The sequence below is a fragment of the Oncorhynchus keta genome, chromosome 21 (genome assembly GCF_023373465.1).
Source record: "Oncorhynchus keta strain PuntledgeMale-10-30-2019 chromosome 21, Oket_V2, whole genome shotgun sequence".
NCBI lineage: Eukaryota > Metazoa > Chordata > Actinopteri > Salmoniformes > Salmonidae > Oncorhynchus > Oncorhynchus keta.
Genome location: NC_068441.1, coordinates 8,496,246 through 8,511,906, shown reverse-complemented (window position 1 = coordinate 8,511,906; position 15,661 = coordinate 8,496,246). Strand labels below are relative to the sequence as shown.

Genomic DNA, 15,661 nt, shown 5'->3' with positions numbered 1-15,661 from the left:
TCTACTCTGTAATATGAGTAATATTTGCACATACTTCAGGGGTACGCGCAATGCCTTCGGGGTACGTCAAATAAAAATGTGATTCACATGACTTTTTTATTCACATTTCCAAACAGTCCATTTATATTTTCCAACGGGGCTATACATTTGGGTGAGGTTTTTTTCTAAACTGAGCAGCCTCGTTTCATTGGCAAACCATTTAATTAAACCATCTAGTGTTCAGCGAAATAACAACGCAATGTCAAATACAGATAGAATAGTCAAATAATTAACAACCAATCACATTAATCGTTAGTCTCTCGCGGGAATTCCACTAATGGTCCGTATGTAGCCAAACGTAGCTGCTGCTCATGTTGGTAACTGTACTGATGGCGCAAAAGCCATGACAGGGAGACATAGTTGAGTGGTAACGCGTGTGCAAACAGTTGCTCCCGACGCCACTTGGGTACACTGCAGCATCCACCGAGAGGCTCTTGCTGCCAAGGGAATACCTGAAAGCTTGGAAGACATTTTAGACACTACAGTGAAAATGGTTCACTTTGTTAAAGCAAGGCCCCTGAACTCTCCTGTATTTTATGTGCTATGCAATGATATGGGCAGCGACCATGTAACGCTTTTACATCCAGAAGTGGCGCTGGTTATCAAGGGGCAAAGTATTGACACGTTTTTTTGAATTGAGAGATGAGCTTAAAGTTCTTTACTGACCAGAATTTTCACTTGTCTGACCACTTGCATGATGACAAGCTTCTGGCCTATCCGGCTGATGTTTTTTCTCGCCTGAATGATCTGAATCTAGGATCCAGGACAATATTGAGCCTATGATTAAGAAGTTGAAGCTCATCTCTCTCTGCATTAACAAGGACAACACACTGGTCTTTCCATCATTGTATGATTTTTTGTGTTCAAATGAACTCAAGCTTACCGACAATGTAAAATGTGATATAGCGAAGCACCTGAGTGAGCAGCTACTTTCCCGAAAAGGATGACACAAACAACTGGATTCATTATACCTTTCATGTCCTGTCTCCAGTCCACTTACCGATATCTGAACAAGAGAGCCTCAGCGAAATTGCAACAAGCGGTTCTGTGAAAATGTAATTTAATCAGAAGCCACTGCCAGGTTTCTGGATTGGGCTGCGCTCAGAGTATCCTGCCTTGGTAAATCGCACTGTTAAGACACTGATGCCCTTTGCAACCACGTATCTATGTGAGAGTGGATTCTCGGCCCTCACTAGCATAAAAAAAAATACAAACACAGACTGTCGGTGGAAAATAATTTAAGACTCAGACTCTCTCCAATACAACCCAACATTGCAGAGTTATGTGCAACCTTTCAAGCACACCCTGCTCATTAACCTGTGGTGAATTATTCACAATTTTCAATGAACAAACAAGGTTTATATGTAAGATAGTTAAATAAAGTGCAAAATTATTGATTATTATTATGTTATTACTATTATTCCCATGAGCCGGGTTGTGACAAAAACTCACACTCATTCTTATGTTTAATAAATGTATCGTATAGTGTGTGTGTGTGTAGCAGGCTTACAATGATGGTGCTAGAGGGGGTGCTAGAGGGGGTACACAGCTGGAGGTTGAATATTTGAAGGGGTACGGGACAATAAAAAGTTTGGGAACCACTGGTGTAGATGAAGGGGAGTCGACAAATTAAAGAAGGGTTTTTAAGCCTTGAGACAATTGAGAATGTGTGCCATTTAGAGGGTAAATGGGTAAGACAAAGTGTATATATCTATTTTTATAACCTTTATTTAACTAGGCAAGTCAGATATGAACAAATTCCTATTTTACAATGACTGCTGTTAGTGGAATTCTAAATTCCTATATGTTTTGTAGCCAAAACCAAATTCGCACTCTTTCTATTTCATTAATGAGTTGTAAGTTCATTAATTATGCATGAAGTAGATCGAGACCAGTCTTAAAAGCCAGGTAACAGCGTTTAATTCAAGAGAGTACTAACCAAAAATACAAAGAACCTTACATTTTAAAGAGAGAACATAAAATGATCATCAGTTTCTCACACTCTCTCCGATCCACACAATAGCACAGTGTTTTCAGGTCTGGAGATTTCTTCTACTCCCCTCATAAACCAAACATTCCAATCTGTCTAAAAGATATCTTCTCCTCCACTAATGGAATATCAAGGACCATTCTTATCTGTCAGAAAAGATATATCATCCCTCTCCCTTAAACTTCCCGCAAGGTACAGACAATTAATTTGTTTTACTTACATTTTCAGTAACAGCTTAACCAAGAACCCATACATTTCATACCATAACATAATAGTATTAGAATAAATGGTTCTAATTGAAATGTATACATTATTAATCATTTCAACTATAATTTCCTCCAACACTGCCTACCCAGGACAAACCCTCCTCTAACCCGGGCAACGCTGGACTAATTGTGCGCCTTCCTATGGAACTCCCGATCACAGCCGGTTGAGATACAGCTTGGGATCGAACCACGGTCTGTAGTGACACCTCTAGCATGGAGATGCAGTGCCTTAGACCGCTGCGCCACTCAGGAGCCTTATATTTAAGTTGCTTTGCACGGGGTATGGTAGTAGGTGCCTGGCGCACTAGGTTTGAGTGTGTCCAGAACTGCAGCGCTCCTGGGTTTTTCACACTAAACAGTTTCCTGTGTGTATCAGGAATGGTCCACCACCCAAACAATGTCTAGCCAACTTGACACAACTGTGGGAAGCATTGGGGTCAACACAGGCCAGCATCCCCTGTGGAATTCCTTCGACACCTTATAGAATCTATGGCCCTGACGAATTGAGGCTGTTCCGACGGGAAAAGGGGGTGCAACTCAATATTAGGAAGGTGTTCCTAATGTTTTGTACACTCAGCGTACGCCAACATCCCTCCAACGGACTATTCTATGGATTGTATTTTGTGAGCATTTCTAAAACCATGGTCTTTGTTTGTCCTGGTTACGTGAGGAATCACTCACATGTTGTATAACGATAAGGCTGCAGGTAAAGATTCCCATTAGTGAATCATCTCTCCCCGTTATGTTGCTCTCTTCTCCTTCCCCTGTCCTCATTTTGGCCTTAGTGTCCCGCTGTGTATCCTATTAAAATACGCATTTAATCTTTTGTGCTGTCAATAGCATGGCGACCCTACAGCAAATCTGTTCTGCTCCAACTAAGATAATTGCTCTCTGCAAATGTGCTTGTAGAGAATTCAATCTTCCAGATAATTACGTTTTTATTCATGAAATAGTTGTCATTCAAACTACTGCATGGATATCGGAATGGATGTGATATGAAAGTGTTGATATAATTGTATGCTTATCCTCATTTATCAATCACTAATATAGTATTTCAAATCCCTATATAACCCAGTGAGAGCTATCAAATCATTATTGATCCTGATAACAACAGCTGTCTGTTCTTTCATTCTTGTCAGACGGACCATCATGGGGGATGGAACTCTCCGTATCAGCAACATCAGCGAATCAGACGGAGGGAGGTACACCTGTGTGGCCAGGAACCCCTTTGGGACTTCAAGCAGTACTGGTACTCTGGTGGTGAAAGGTACTTTTCCGGACACAGATTTCACTACCTTTTAAGCAGATGGTTTAAACCTGTTTAGAGAAAGAAAAAAAATACTAAGCCAAGCATGAAATTGATAATGAAATGTATAGTTGTTTTATGTTCCTGCTGGTTTGACAGAAACATAACTCATCCTTGGTTTTGTCAGCTGTGAGTTATTGGTCACACAGCGGAGGGTAGAAAATCCCTATATCTATAGTAGTGAGGAGAGAGATGTCCTGTTCCATCCAAGTCAGACATTGCATGTTAATTTTAGAAGAACTGCTGCGGCATATTTCAATGTGGCTGTTCTAATAACTGATGGTTCTACATGGATTATTCATTTTTTACCCTTAATTTGACACCATGATTGCATTTAGTTAAATTATTCAGTCTCAAGACTATATCAATAAAACATCATGAAAAAAACATGTAATAGGATTGAGAGGAAGACACTTCCCAATGGGAGCAATTTAAGATCAATTTGTTACATTAGTAGTAGGGGAGGCTGCCACTGCATTGAAACATCTTGTCTAAAGTACATTTTGCCCAGCAGCAGGTTTATATTCATATTCAAGGTAAACATGCTGTGTGTTTGTTTTTCTGCATTCTCAAATAGAGCCGACCAAGATAACAGTTCCACCGCTGAGTGTGGATGCCACTGTGGGAGAGAGCATCGTGTTGCCATGTGAAGTGTCTGGAGACTCCTCCCTGGATCCCACCTTTAAGTGGTTCTTCAACGGCAAGCTCATCGATTTCAACAGACAGGACCACTTTGAGATGATAGGAGTGGTATGTACCGTCTACCTGTACTGTACAGGAGACAGCACACAGTAGTCTCTTCTCACAAGCTTCATAGCTTGGACAGTAAAAAGCAACACCTTATATGAACATGTTAGAATATTTACAACCTCCGCACACAAGCATCCTGAATTGTACAGTATCATTACTCCAACACCTACAGTGCGTTCAGAAAGTATTCACACCCCTTGACTTTTTCCACATTTTCTTGTGTTACATTTCAAATGTATTAAATTGAGATTTGGTGTCACTGGCCAACACACAATACCCCATAATGTCAAAGTGGAATTAAGTTTTCACACATTTTTACAAATTAATAAAAAAGGAAAGCTGAAATGTCTTGAGTCAATAAGTATTCCACCTCTTTGTTATGCCAAGCCTTAATACATTCAGGAGTAAATATTTGCCTAACAAACTCACTCTGTGTGCAATAATAGTGCTTAACATTAGTTTTGAATGACTACCTCGTCTCTGTACCTCACACATAGAATTATCTGTACGGTCCCTCAGTCGAGCAGTGAATTTCAAACAGAAATGTAACCACAAAGACCAGGGAGTTTTTCCAGTGCCTCGCAAAGAAGGGCACCTATTGGTAGATGGGTAAAAAAGCAGACATTGAATATCCCTTTGAGCATGGCGAAGTTATGAATTACACTTTGGGTGGTGTATCAATACTCCCAGTCACTACAAAGATACAGGTGTCCTTCCTGACACAGTTGCTGGAGAGGAAAGAAACCACTCAGGGATTTCACCATGAGGCTATTGGTGACTTTAATACAGTTAAAGAGTTTAATGGCTCTGATAGGAGAACTGAGGATGGATCAACAACATTGTACTTACTCCACAATACTAACCTTAATGACAGAATTAAAAGGAGGAAGCCTATACAGAATACAAATATTCCAAAATATGTATCCTGTTTGCAATAATGCACTAAATTAAAACTGCAATGAATTTGGCAAAGAAATGCACTATGTCCTGAATACAAAGTGTTATGTTTGGGGCAAATCCAACACAACACATCAAACATTGTGGTGGCGGCGGCCTCATGTTATGGGTATGCTTGTCATTGGCTAGAACTAGAGTTTTTTGTTTTTTAGGATAAAATAACCAGAATAGAGGTAAGAACAGGAAAGAATCCTAGAGGAAAACCTGGTTCAGACTGCTTTCCAACAGACACTGGGAGGCAAATTCACCTTTCAGCAGGACAATAACCCAAAACACAAGGCCAAACATACACTGGAGTTGCTTACCAAGACAACATTGAATTGTTCCTAAGTGGCCTAGTTACAATTTAGAATTAAATCGGCTTGAAAATCTATTGCTGTATAGTAATGATCAAAAACCAATTTGACAGAACATGAAGAATAAAACAAAATTGTAATGTGCAAATATTAAACAATCCAGGTGTGCAAAGCTCTTAGAGATGTACCAGAAAGACTTCTAGCTGTAATCGCTGCCAAAGGTGATTGTAACATGTATTGACTTAGCAGGGTGAATATTTCTGTGTTTCATTTTCAATAAATTTGCAAACATTTCTAAAAACATGTTTTCACTTTGTCATTATGGGGTATTGTGTGTAGATGGGTGAGAAAAACAAATATTTAATCCATTTTGAATCCCGACTGTAACACATCAGAATGTGGAATAAGTCAAGGGGTATGAATACTTTCTGAAGGCACTGTTCATCTCAGACAAGACTAAGGCATTTAACATGGAGACCTGGCCAGGTAAAACCTGTGGACATGAAGATTAAAACAACCAGTCTGTTGCTGATCTTATGAGTAAATCACCTGACACTCCAGTGAACAAAGGCACACAAATCTGTCTGCCTACAGGATTTATCCCCTGGTCTGCTGAGCACACAAAGACCCTGCACTAAAACGGCCTGTATAACACTGACATTTTCACTGTGAGCATCATTTGGCAGAGCTCTTAAACTTCAGGAAGTGTTTTTTGTTTTTAACACAAGGAGTGTTGAAATCAGTGTCACTCCAATGTTCCTACATGCTCTTTTCTCTCACTGCTACTGCAATAGCATACTTAGGATAAAAACAATATATATCATAATGTATACTGTATAAGTGGTATGAAAGGTGCTACACAGCTGGAAAAACATATACATTGAATGACTGTATTTTGAGACACTAGTATTATTGATAAATTGCACAATTTTTCTGTTCTATTGTCATCAGGGATTAGCTGGTGATCTGATGGTCAGGAATATTCAGCTAAAGCATTCTGGGAAGTATGTGTGCATGGTCCACACTGTGGTGGACAGTGTCTCAGCAGCAGCCCACCTGATTGTTAGAGGTACGCACGCACTTCCTCCCTGGGATGATACTTTGGTTTACTGGCATACTGTCGCACCCATAGAGATATACCATATCTAGGGTAGCACTCACCTAAAGAGGAATTAGACAACCTCAGACATGATCACCCGTTCTATTAATTCCCTTTACTTCAGCCAACTATTCTGGGTGACATTCATTCAGTGTTAAATAATGACTACAGGAGCATCTGAAAATCAATGCATAAATTTTCCTCTTCTCCTTCGTTTTTGAATCCTTTTGTATTTCCCCTCATCAACTGAAGGATCTTTATCTCTGCTGTGTGAAATATTAAATGTCTCTCTCTTTTGTGGGCAGACTGCTCTAACCTTGCCATCCTTTTTTTGGCTGACACAATAGAACTATTTGACAGTGGTTGTCCTTGTCTCCCTGTTCTGTGCCTGTGCTGCTGCTTATTTCAGGGCCTCCCGGTGCCCCAGAGGGCCTTATTGTGGGGGAAATCACTGACTCCACTGCCCAGCTCTCCTGGGAGTCTGGGCCTGACCACCACAGCCCTGTCACCACATACAGCATCCAGGCCAGGACCCCCTTCTCCATAGGCTGGCAGGCCGTCAGGACAGGTAGCTACAATGCCAGCCCATCCCTCACAGACACTGTTTACAGATGTAGGATCTTAATTTGATCACCCTGTTGCAGGAGAACGTTCTTGCAATGCAGGAAATGTAGAACGTGTAGTGTATTTAAGGTTTAAAAAGGCTTCTGATGTTTGTAATTTCCCCTTTAAAATGTCTGTACTATCAGAATACTGTGGGAATAATAAGCTTTGGGGACGAATGATGTGAACAGGAGTATTTATCTTTAATCATTCGTTATCTTGGGGGCCTTCTTGGATAAGTTATATTGACATTTATTGTATTACAGGCAGTCTTTGATAACATGAATGTGTTTTGTTGGTGGATGAGAATCAATATGTATTTAAATTCTAAATTCTTTAATCCTAGTTCCTGATTCTGTGCCTGGACAGATGTTTCATGCAACGGTGATAGATTTGAACCCCTGGGTGGATTACGAATTCAGGGTGGTGGCTAGCAACAATGTGGGTGTTGGAGAGCCCAGCATGCAATCCAAGCAGATTCGAACAAAAGCGGCAGGTACATTCTCATTTCTCTTTTTCCTCTTGTGGTGAATCTATCAACCCCACGGTGGAAATGTAATTTAACGGTCTGATTAGTTTCATTTTGCATGGAGTGTTCCGTTCAGCCCCTGATGAATTTCACCATGTAGAACCCACATACACTTTTCACGCCAGTCCACTGGTTATTGTGCCTTTCTCATCGCTAATTACGTGTAATGAAGACAGAATCAGCTCTGTTCCAATTTGACTGACACAGAGACAGATGTTAATAATTGACATAATAGGAAAAGAAAGTGAGAGATAATTTATTCGTGTGTTTAGGCCACGTGGCCTATCTATCCATGTGGATATTGACACTCGAAACTTTTGCTTGTCAGATTAGAACTACCCGAGCAGGAGGCATCATACCTTTTATAGTATTCTGACGCTGTTCACATCAGCACTCAGGAATTTCTGCCATGATTAATTCATGTCAGCAGCATCAACAGGAGCCGTGTGAAATACCCACGCCTGCCATAAGGCAATGACTTGAAAGTGTCTATTCTGAGTGGGTTAGCAGAGTGCTTCCGCCTGGCCCACTGAATCACAAGGGAAGAGTATTCCTGCAGTGCGATACACTGTAGTAACAGCAGTAGTGTGCACTGGCGCTCGTGCCAGTATCAACCCTAATTGAATTACATCAAAAAGCTAAGCCTTTGCTTTGAAACCGTACAAGGATGAGGGGCACTATGATAGTGACATCAAGGCTTCCGTAGGGTTTCGGAGTAGTAGGGATTCAAATACATGCCTTTGCTCCGAGGAATACACAAACTTATATTGGACACTGTTGTTGTTTTTTGTCCATCCAGTTCCTGAAGTAGCACCAGGTAATGTGAGTGGAGGAGGAGGAAGGCGGGGAGAACTGGTTATCCAATGGGAGGTAAGCTTGCTGATCATCACGGACTTATAGAATACATCTTTATTATGACAGATCAGTGTTCTTTCCTTTCCTTTTTAAAATTATTTATGTGGTTTTCCTTGTATGTCAAGGACAATTACAAGATACAATACCTACAAATGTGTACATTTCAAATCACTCTTCTGACATGAATGGGGTTTTGACAGAATTCTCTACGGCGATGCGACTTCAATTAAATGGGTTTAAATTAAAAGAAGAGCTGTCTTGCCTAGCTATTTGCCTGTTCCAAATGGCTCCCCTGGTGTGTAAATCAAAATGCAGATGCAGAGATGGTGGAAATTGTTTGTGCATAAATCTAGGACGATGTCTCAGAATGGATGTTTCTGTGGGTTTCTTAAAGGGAATGAACTTATCATGCAGAATGTGTATATACTGTGTATATCTTTGGATATAATGCATTATGTTGGGGTTGTGGTATTTCACTGTTCAGAATTTGACACTTCCAGTTGAGGTAGTAATTTGATATTCAGTTCAACCAATGGGAAGGGATAAGAATTGCTACAATTTATGCAGTCAAATTGTCTCTGTCTCATAGCCAATACCAGAGGAGCTACAGAGTGGAGAGGAATTTGGATACGTTGTGGCTTTTCGTCCTCTTGGTACAAGCACATGGAAGCAGACTGTGCTGGCTTCACCTGATGCATCAAGATACACCTTCAGGAACGACAGCGTCCCTCCCCTCTCCCAATTTGAGGTGAAAGTTGGAGTCTACAACAACAAAGGAGAAGGCCCGTCTAGCCATGTGGTTGTAGTGTATTCCGCAGAGGAAGGTTAGTTATTTTGACTATTTCTCAAGATGCTGATGAAATGGAAGCTTTGGGTTAGTTTGACTTGAATGTTTACCATTCTCGATAATGTCCTTGGTCTAAATTTGTCATGCTTAGAGCCCTCTGAACCCCCGTCCAGAGTGTGGACCCGGACGCTGTCAGCCTCTGAAATCGAAGTGTACTGGGAACCCATTACCCAGACAGCCATCAGCTGGAAGATCATTGGATATGAGGTATGAAAAATATCCAAAGAATCATGATGCTGGTAGAGAGCAGAAAACAGCATGATAGATACAGTATTATCCTCACGATGATTGACTGAGCAATAGGTTGGCATGCATTTAAATAGAACTGCCAATGGCAAAAACGTGACATTTCCCCTCCCCCGAAAAATACCTTGGGATACAAAGTTATATTTCTCACCATCTAATCTAGAGTGAAGAGGTCTGTCCACAGCTATTTCAGTCTCCCAATGAGCCTAATATGCTGGCTGCTTCCCTGCCTGAGTAGTGTTCTATAAATCACCCCTCACAAGTGTGAACATCATATATCAATTTCCTCCACAACCAACACTGTCCCTAATGACGGAACACCCAGAGGATCCTTACCCATTTTCCCCTTATTATATAGCCCAGAACTGTCTGGCTGTAGAGAAGGCCCAGGTTGCTTGACCCCCATTGTGAACCTGGTTATCAGGTCCACAAACAACGGTGCTGGACGTGTCTCTAATCCTGTTTTAATGCTGTCGGGAGGTCTGGAATAACCTTCATGTCTTTGGTTCCAGGTCCTTTGTTGGGAGGAGGGGATGCAAGAGAGTGATGCTGAGATGGTGAGGGTCACAGACCCTGCAGCCCTTCTCTCTGGGCTCAAGGGCAGTACTGTGTATCTGATCTCAGTCAGGGCCCAGAACAGCGCTGGAGCAGGGCCTTCTAGCCCCGCAGTCAACGTCACCACCAAGAAACCACGTGAGTATTCTCTAAGATGGAACAGTTGTCACATGCAATTTGAGCATTTTTCTCTCCACAAGTTTGCTTTCACGTATATGAAGCCTGTGTATCCAGCAGAGGTTAACATGAATGGCATTGTGGTGGAATGCAGCAGTATACAGTACAACTTCCATGGCTTTAGAGCCTCTGTGAATACTCTACATCAACAGCACTGCTGAGACAAAACATCATCATCTGGGTAAAGCTTTGACTGCATGTTAACTGCAAGACTAGCGAATGGAATTGGATTATGTCATACCTACAAACATGTGAATTAGCAGTGTAGTGGCCAGAAATGTTTTTATGTGTATATTATACATCACGTGCGACTAATAAGACTATGCGATTGGCCTATTTAAATGTTTATCTGACTCCATAAAGATTATTAGCAATATGCGAGAGTTGAGTTGCAGTAATAGGCAAATGAAGGAAGGTCCGAGACTGGATTCCAAATACAAGTGTATTTAACTACTTTGTAAAATGAATGGATTCACATTCAATGCATAACGCTTACGTTACAAGACATTAACAAGCATTACAAGGCATTATTCTAAGCATGGTCAGTGAGAGAGACAGAAATCATAGCCTGAAAGGCCATGCCCCAAAAGTCCATGGTGTGGAGAGAGAAGGAAAGAAGGTGTCTCACCACAGAAGGTCAGGAACAAATAGGAGACAGAAAAATGAATATTGATCTTCTATAAGCATCTGAGTTGTTTGGATTCAAAACCTGAGTTGTTGACCAATAGTATTACTGTAAAGTTAACCTCCAATCAGATATCAGACCTACATGATGTAGCCTCTGCTTCTCAGATGCGAGACAATTGGGGTTGGCAAGACCAACACAGAGAAGGCTACATTTTTAAGGCAACACAGAGCACATTCTTGCATACAGTTGATAAGAAAAGTCACTTTTTTAATAAATAAAAAATGGGTGATAAGATGCTGTTTACCTTGACAACTCAGGGAGAGGAGGCGTGTTTATGAGCTTATCAGAGTAAGATGCAATTATTCAACTACTAACTCTATCACAAAGCAATCAGCTATCCCTCCTTCTTGTGTTATCTTCTATTCGAGACCCACTGGGCGCAGACGTCAGTTCAACATCTATTCCACGTTGGTTACGTGGAAATAGGGCTGGGCAGTATACCATATTTTACTATATACCGGTATTGATGCACAGACCGGTTTGGGGTTTTACTTTACCTTCTATAACGGGATTTTAATTGTTGTTTTGTTAAATGTGATACGCAGTGTGTAACATCCATTTTTAGAGTTTACTTCACTACTTGAGTAATTTCTCCATGGCACTTTCCTAGCCCGCACAGTCACCAGTGTTGCCAACTTAGCGACAAATCTAGCAACTTTTTCTGGTGTTATTGGAGACTTTTGGAGACTCTGACGTGAAAGCACGTAACGTTCTTACTCTTCTAAACGAGCAGCGAGAAACCCTGGCTTACATTCAGGTCGGGATGTAAATGTAAAAAACTAAACTAAAAAACAAACAACATATTTAGGGTATTTTTTACTCACTTTTTGTCTCTCCCACGACGTTATACCTCTCTCCTACAGAGTCCATCACAATTACATGCACATGGCCAATTTGGGGACTTATAGCGACTTTTAGGACAGCCAATAGCTACTTTCCTTACTGAGGAGTTGGCAACACTGATCGTTACTCAAGGAGCGCAAGTGTTGTTCCTCGACCACGAGAAACTTGCGTTCAGTCTGCATGGTCAATGCAGCACATGCAACAATGTTGATGATTATCATGCCGTTTTCACTTTGCTTCTTAATATAAATACACTAGCATTCTATAATTACATTGTTAGTTTATGTTTCTTACATCTGCAAACAGCTAGTTTGTCATTTTTTAGCAAGTTTGGCCTACATCTTGTTAGCTGCTAATCGCTAGTTAGCTGTCTATCTAGCAAGCTACCTAATAAATGTACTGAGTCATAGAAAACGTAATTAGCTAAACAGCCTGATAATACCAGTGATGGTGTAGACTTAAATCAGCATGTTGTTTGTGCAACAGTATCTTACAAATCAAAGAGGAATACGCAAAGCATGAATATGAGAACATGCAATGAATCCAAAGATTACAGGGTCCCCTATGAGACATATGATCAACAGTTTGGTTCCTACGTTCAGCGTCATGTCAAACAACACTATGCAAAGTGCCTATAGAATTAGAATAATCATTCTATTTCCATGGAACCAACAGTTCACCCAAGTGTTTTGCACTAAATCGCAAGTCAAATCGCAATTGCAACATCACAAATGAGCGCAGGAAATGCAAAAGTTTAATCGAACAGTATAAAACAAGTAGAATGGATAAAGACCCATTGAAATCACTTAGAATGTATGTGTTGCCACCCTAGGATCCTGCACTACCCATAAAGCAAACATAGAACTATTGTTATTCCAAAACATAAAATACCGTTCATTTTTTTTAAAGATACCTTGATACGATATTTTGGCCATATCGCCCAGCCCTACATGGAAACAACATTTGTTCAACCAGTGTGTGCCCAGTGGGTAGTTCCTTCAAACAGCAGTGATTATGGGGATGTTTAAAGTGAGAAAGTAATTTTGAAGTAATTTCAGCTATTGACAGAATTGTGCGTGATTAATTTGTGTGGCTTTATGATTGCATATCTTTCAGCACCAAGTCAACCTCCAGGGAATATTGAGTGGAACTTGACAAACTCCAAGATCTTTTTGAGTTGGGAACATGTCAAGGCAATGGGAAATGAGTCTGAGGTGACAGGATACAAGGTGAGTGTTGTCAGTGTAATAGCAGGATCTTTGAAAACTAGGAAACAAATGCAGTTTGTTGGTTTACCTCAACAGCTGTCTTATCTATTAATGTCTCCCTGGTCGCAGTGGCAGTATAAACCTCAGCACTTCCAGTGTCACATATGGATTGTCCATGCAAAATTGTGTGGACAATTCGTACAAAATTAAAAAGACTGTTCCTGGTGTTATGACACAAAACAAATCTGTTTATCCATTGTTCTGGGTTTCCACTGAGTATGTTTGACTGAAGGTCTGCCAAGTCCAGATATGGAAACAAACAAAATGTGTCCTGGTGGATAGCTGTTGAGGCAACACTTTCCCTAATGGCGTCCCTAATGGTGGAACGCCCGGAGGATCCATTCTTTCCTGCCTTTTGATCCCTCTGAATGCTCAGTAGTAAAAAGTGTTTGAACCTGCGTAACAGGAAGCGTTTCATGTCATCTTGAGTATCTGAACTCTGAGAGCATTCAGCAGAGGATTATGACTCAGAAAAGGTCCTGGTTTCTTTTAAAGTATTCATTTACAATGGAGCACCTTTCGCTAATTGATTGATCTGATATGGCTCAGAGATATGAAAGAGAAGGTGAGGAAGCAGCTGAGTGCCTGTGAAGCTCCACACTCAGACACTAGCCTCCATGGAGCGCCACGGGGGCCACACTAGCAACTCACACTATAATTTGCAATTCATGTCATCCTCTGGAAAGGGGCTTCTGAAAAATACAAATACAATTTCTTAAGACTATTTGGCTGCACAAAAAAATACTTTTGTATTTTCCCCAAAAAATAGCTCCTCAAAAACAATACAGTGGCATTATCCAAAGACGACTAATTTCTCATTTATGTCAAACTACTGTGTCACTTAAATTTGTATTATTGATATCAGATACCATGATATTCCCTCTCCCGTCTCTAGGTGCTGTACCGTCAGAACTGGCTTGGGAAGACCAGCGTTGTGGAGACCAACAGGACTAGCATGGCACTGCAGGTCCCCTCTGGTGAGGACTACCTCATTGAGATCAAAGCCCTGAGTGATGGAGGGGATGGCAGCAGCAGTGGCCCCATCAGGATACCAAAGATGTCCAGTAAGAGAGAACTGTTTTTGTCTTTCACCATTCACAGGATTCACTTTTGCTACAATCGATTCAAGGCTTCCAGAGTGCCTTCAACACAATTCTGTCTCATAACGATGAAGGTACTATGTGTTTGTTGATGAGTGTTTTTGTCTTTTTCAGGTCTTAACTCAAACGGCCATTTCAGCTCGGCTCAATGCAAGATTTGTGCAGTTATGTTTTTTATACTTTCAAAGTTGACTTTATAAGACTTAAACATGTATCGCCTTTAATGAACTCGAGCTTTCAGAGTCAAGTACTCAGCAAAGGATGTGTTTTACGTGTACTTTTCACTTCTCAAGAATGTGAAATCAACAGCTAACTATTTAGAGTATTCAACGCAGCTGCATTGCCTTACTGTATGCATTTTTAAAATTAATTTGTCAACCAAGCTTTTGAGTGTTTTATGTCTAGATTTTATGCCGAAAGGATAGGCTTTTACATACGAGAAGATTGTCAATCCTTAGAACAATCTACATGAGATATTTATATGGAAAGTATGAAAGTAATCAAATGAAAGCGCAAACATACCCCTTAATGATGTTTGTTATGTCCCTCAGTAATTCCAAATCAAAATGTTTCGCCCCCATGGCTGTGTCGAGCTTCTGTTTAGAATGACATGATGTCCTTTTCTAATGGTAGAGATACAGTACCTTGCCTATGTGTGTCTCATCCCTGTGTTTTGTTGTGACCTGTTTGTTTGTTATTGTAAATGTTCTGTAAGAATGAGTCAACGGTGGGAACGACCATGGTTCACTCCGAGGTTGTCCTTTAATTCCTTAATGAAGCACAGTGACAGTATGATCCGTCTGGTGGCCATCAACATTCCGCCGATTCCGGGGAAGAACATCCACATATGCTATCGTCAACATTTAACAGTATCGAAGGACGGCGCACAATTGGCCCAGCGTCGCCCGGGTCAGGGGAGGGTTTGGCCCGGGGTAGGCCGTCATTGTAAATAAGAATTTGTTCTTTAACTGACTTGACTAGTTAAATAAAGGTTCAATACAAATATGACCACCACAGACATCTTGGATCAATATGCAGAACTGTACAGAAAAAACATGTTCATGTGCATTGATACAGTACCTGGGGAAGATTTTCTCAAACATTTTTGATTAATTCAACTCTTTCTCCATGGTTCTTAAATCAAGATAGTTCAAGTTGTGGCTGAGTTGTGCTTGATAGGTGTTGCATAACTGTTTTAATACTATTGTATTAACAAACTAAATGTATCTCTGTGAGATGTAATTGAA

The 15,661-nt window shown here is 40.7% G+C and overlaps 1 protein-coding gene across 1 annotated transcript in view; it reads left to right on the top strand.

The window, feature by feature from the left end:
- Positions 1 to 14,987, top strand: part of LOC118399746 (contactin-4) — a 92,655-nt gene extending 77,668 nt beyond the window's left edge. Inside the window, exons 12-23 of the mRNA XM_035795998.2 lie at positions 3,435 to 3,562; positions 4,179 to 4,351; positions 6,556 to 6,673; positions 7,113 to 7,271; positions 7,653 to 7,802; positions 8,635 to 8,705; positions 9,280 to 9,514; positions 9,629 to 9,744; positions 10,296 to 10,476; positions 13,163 to 13,275; positions 14,210 to 14,378; positions 14,529 to 14,987. Of these exons, the coding sequence (XP_035651891.2) occupies positions 3,435 to 3,562; positions 4,179 to 4,351; positions 6,556 to 6,673; positions 7,113 to 7,271; positions 7,653 to 7,802; positions 8,635 to 8,705; positions 9,280 to 9,514; positions 9,629 to 9,744; positions 10,296 to 10,476; positions 13,163 to 13,275; positions 14,210 to 14,378; positions 14,529 to 14,614 (1,699 nt within the window). The 3' untranslated portion in view covers positions 14,615 to 14,987. The remainder of the gene's footprint in view (positions 1 to 3,434; positions 3,563 to 4,178; positions 4,352 to 6,555; positions 6,674 to 7,112; positions 7,272 to 7,652; positions 7,803 to 8,634; positions 8,706 to 9,279; positions 9,515 to 9,628; positions 9,745 to 10,295; positions 10,477 to 13,162; positions 13,276 to 14,209; positions 14,379 to 14,528) is intronic.
- Positions 14,988 to 15,661: the final 674 nt, after the last annotated feature.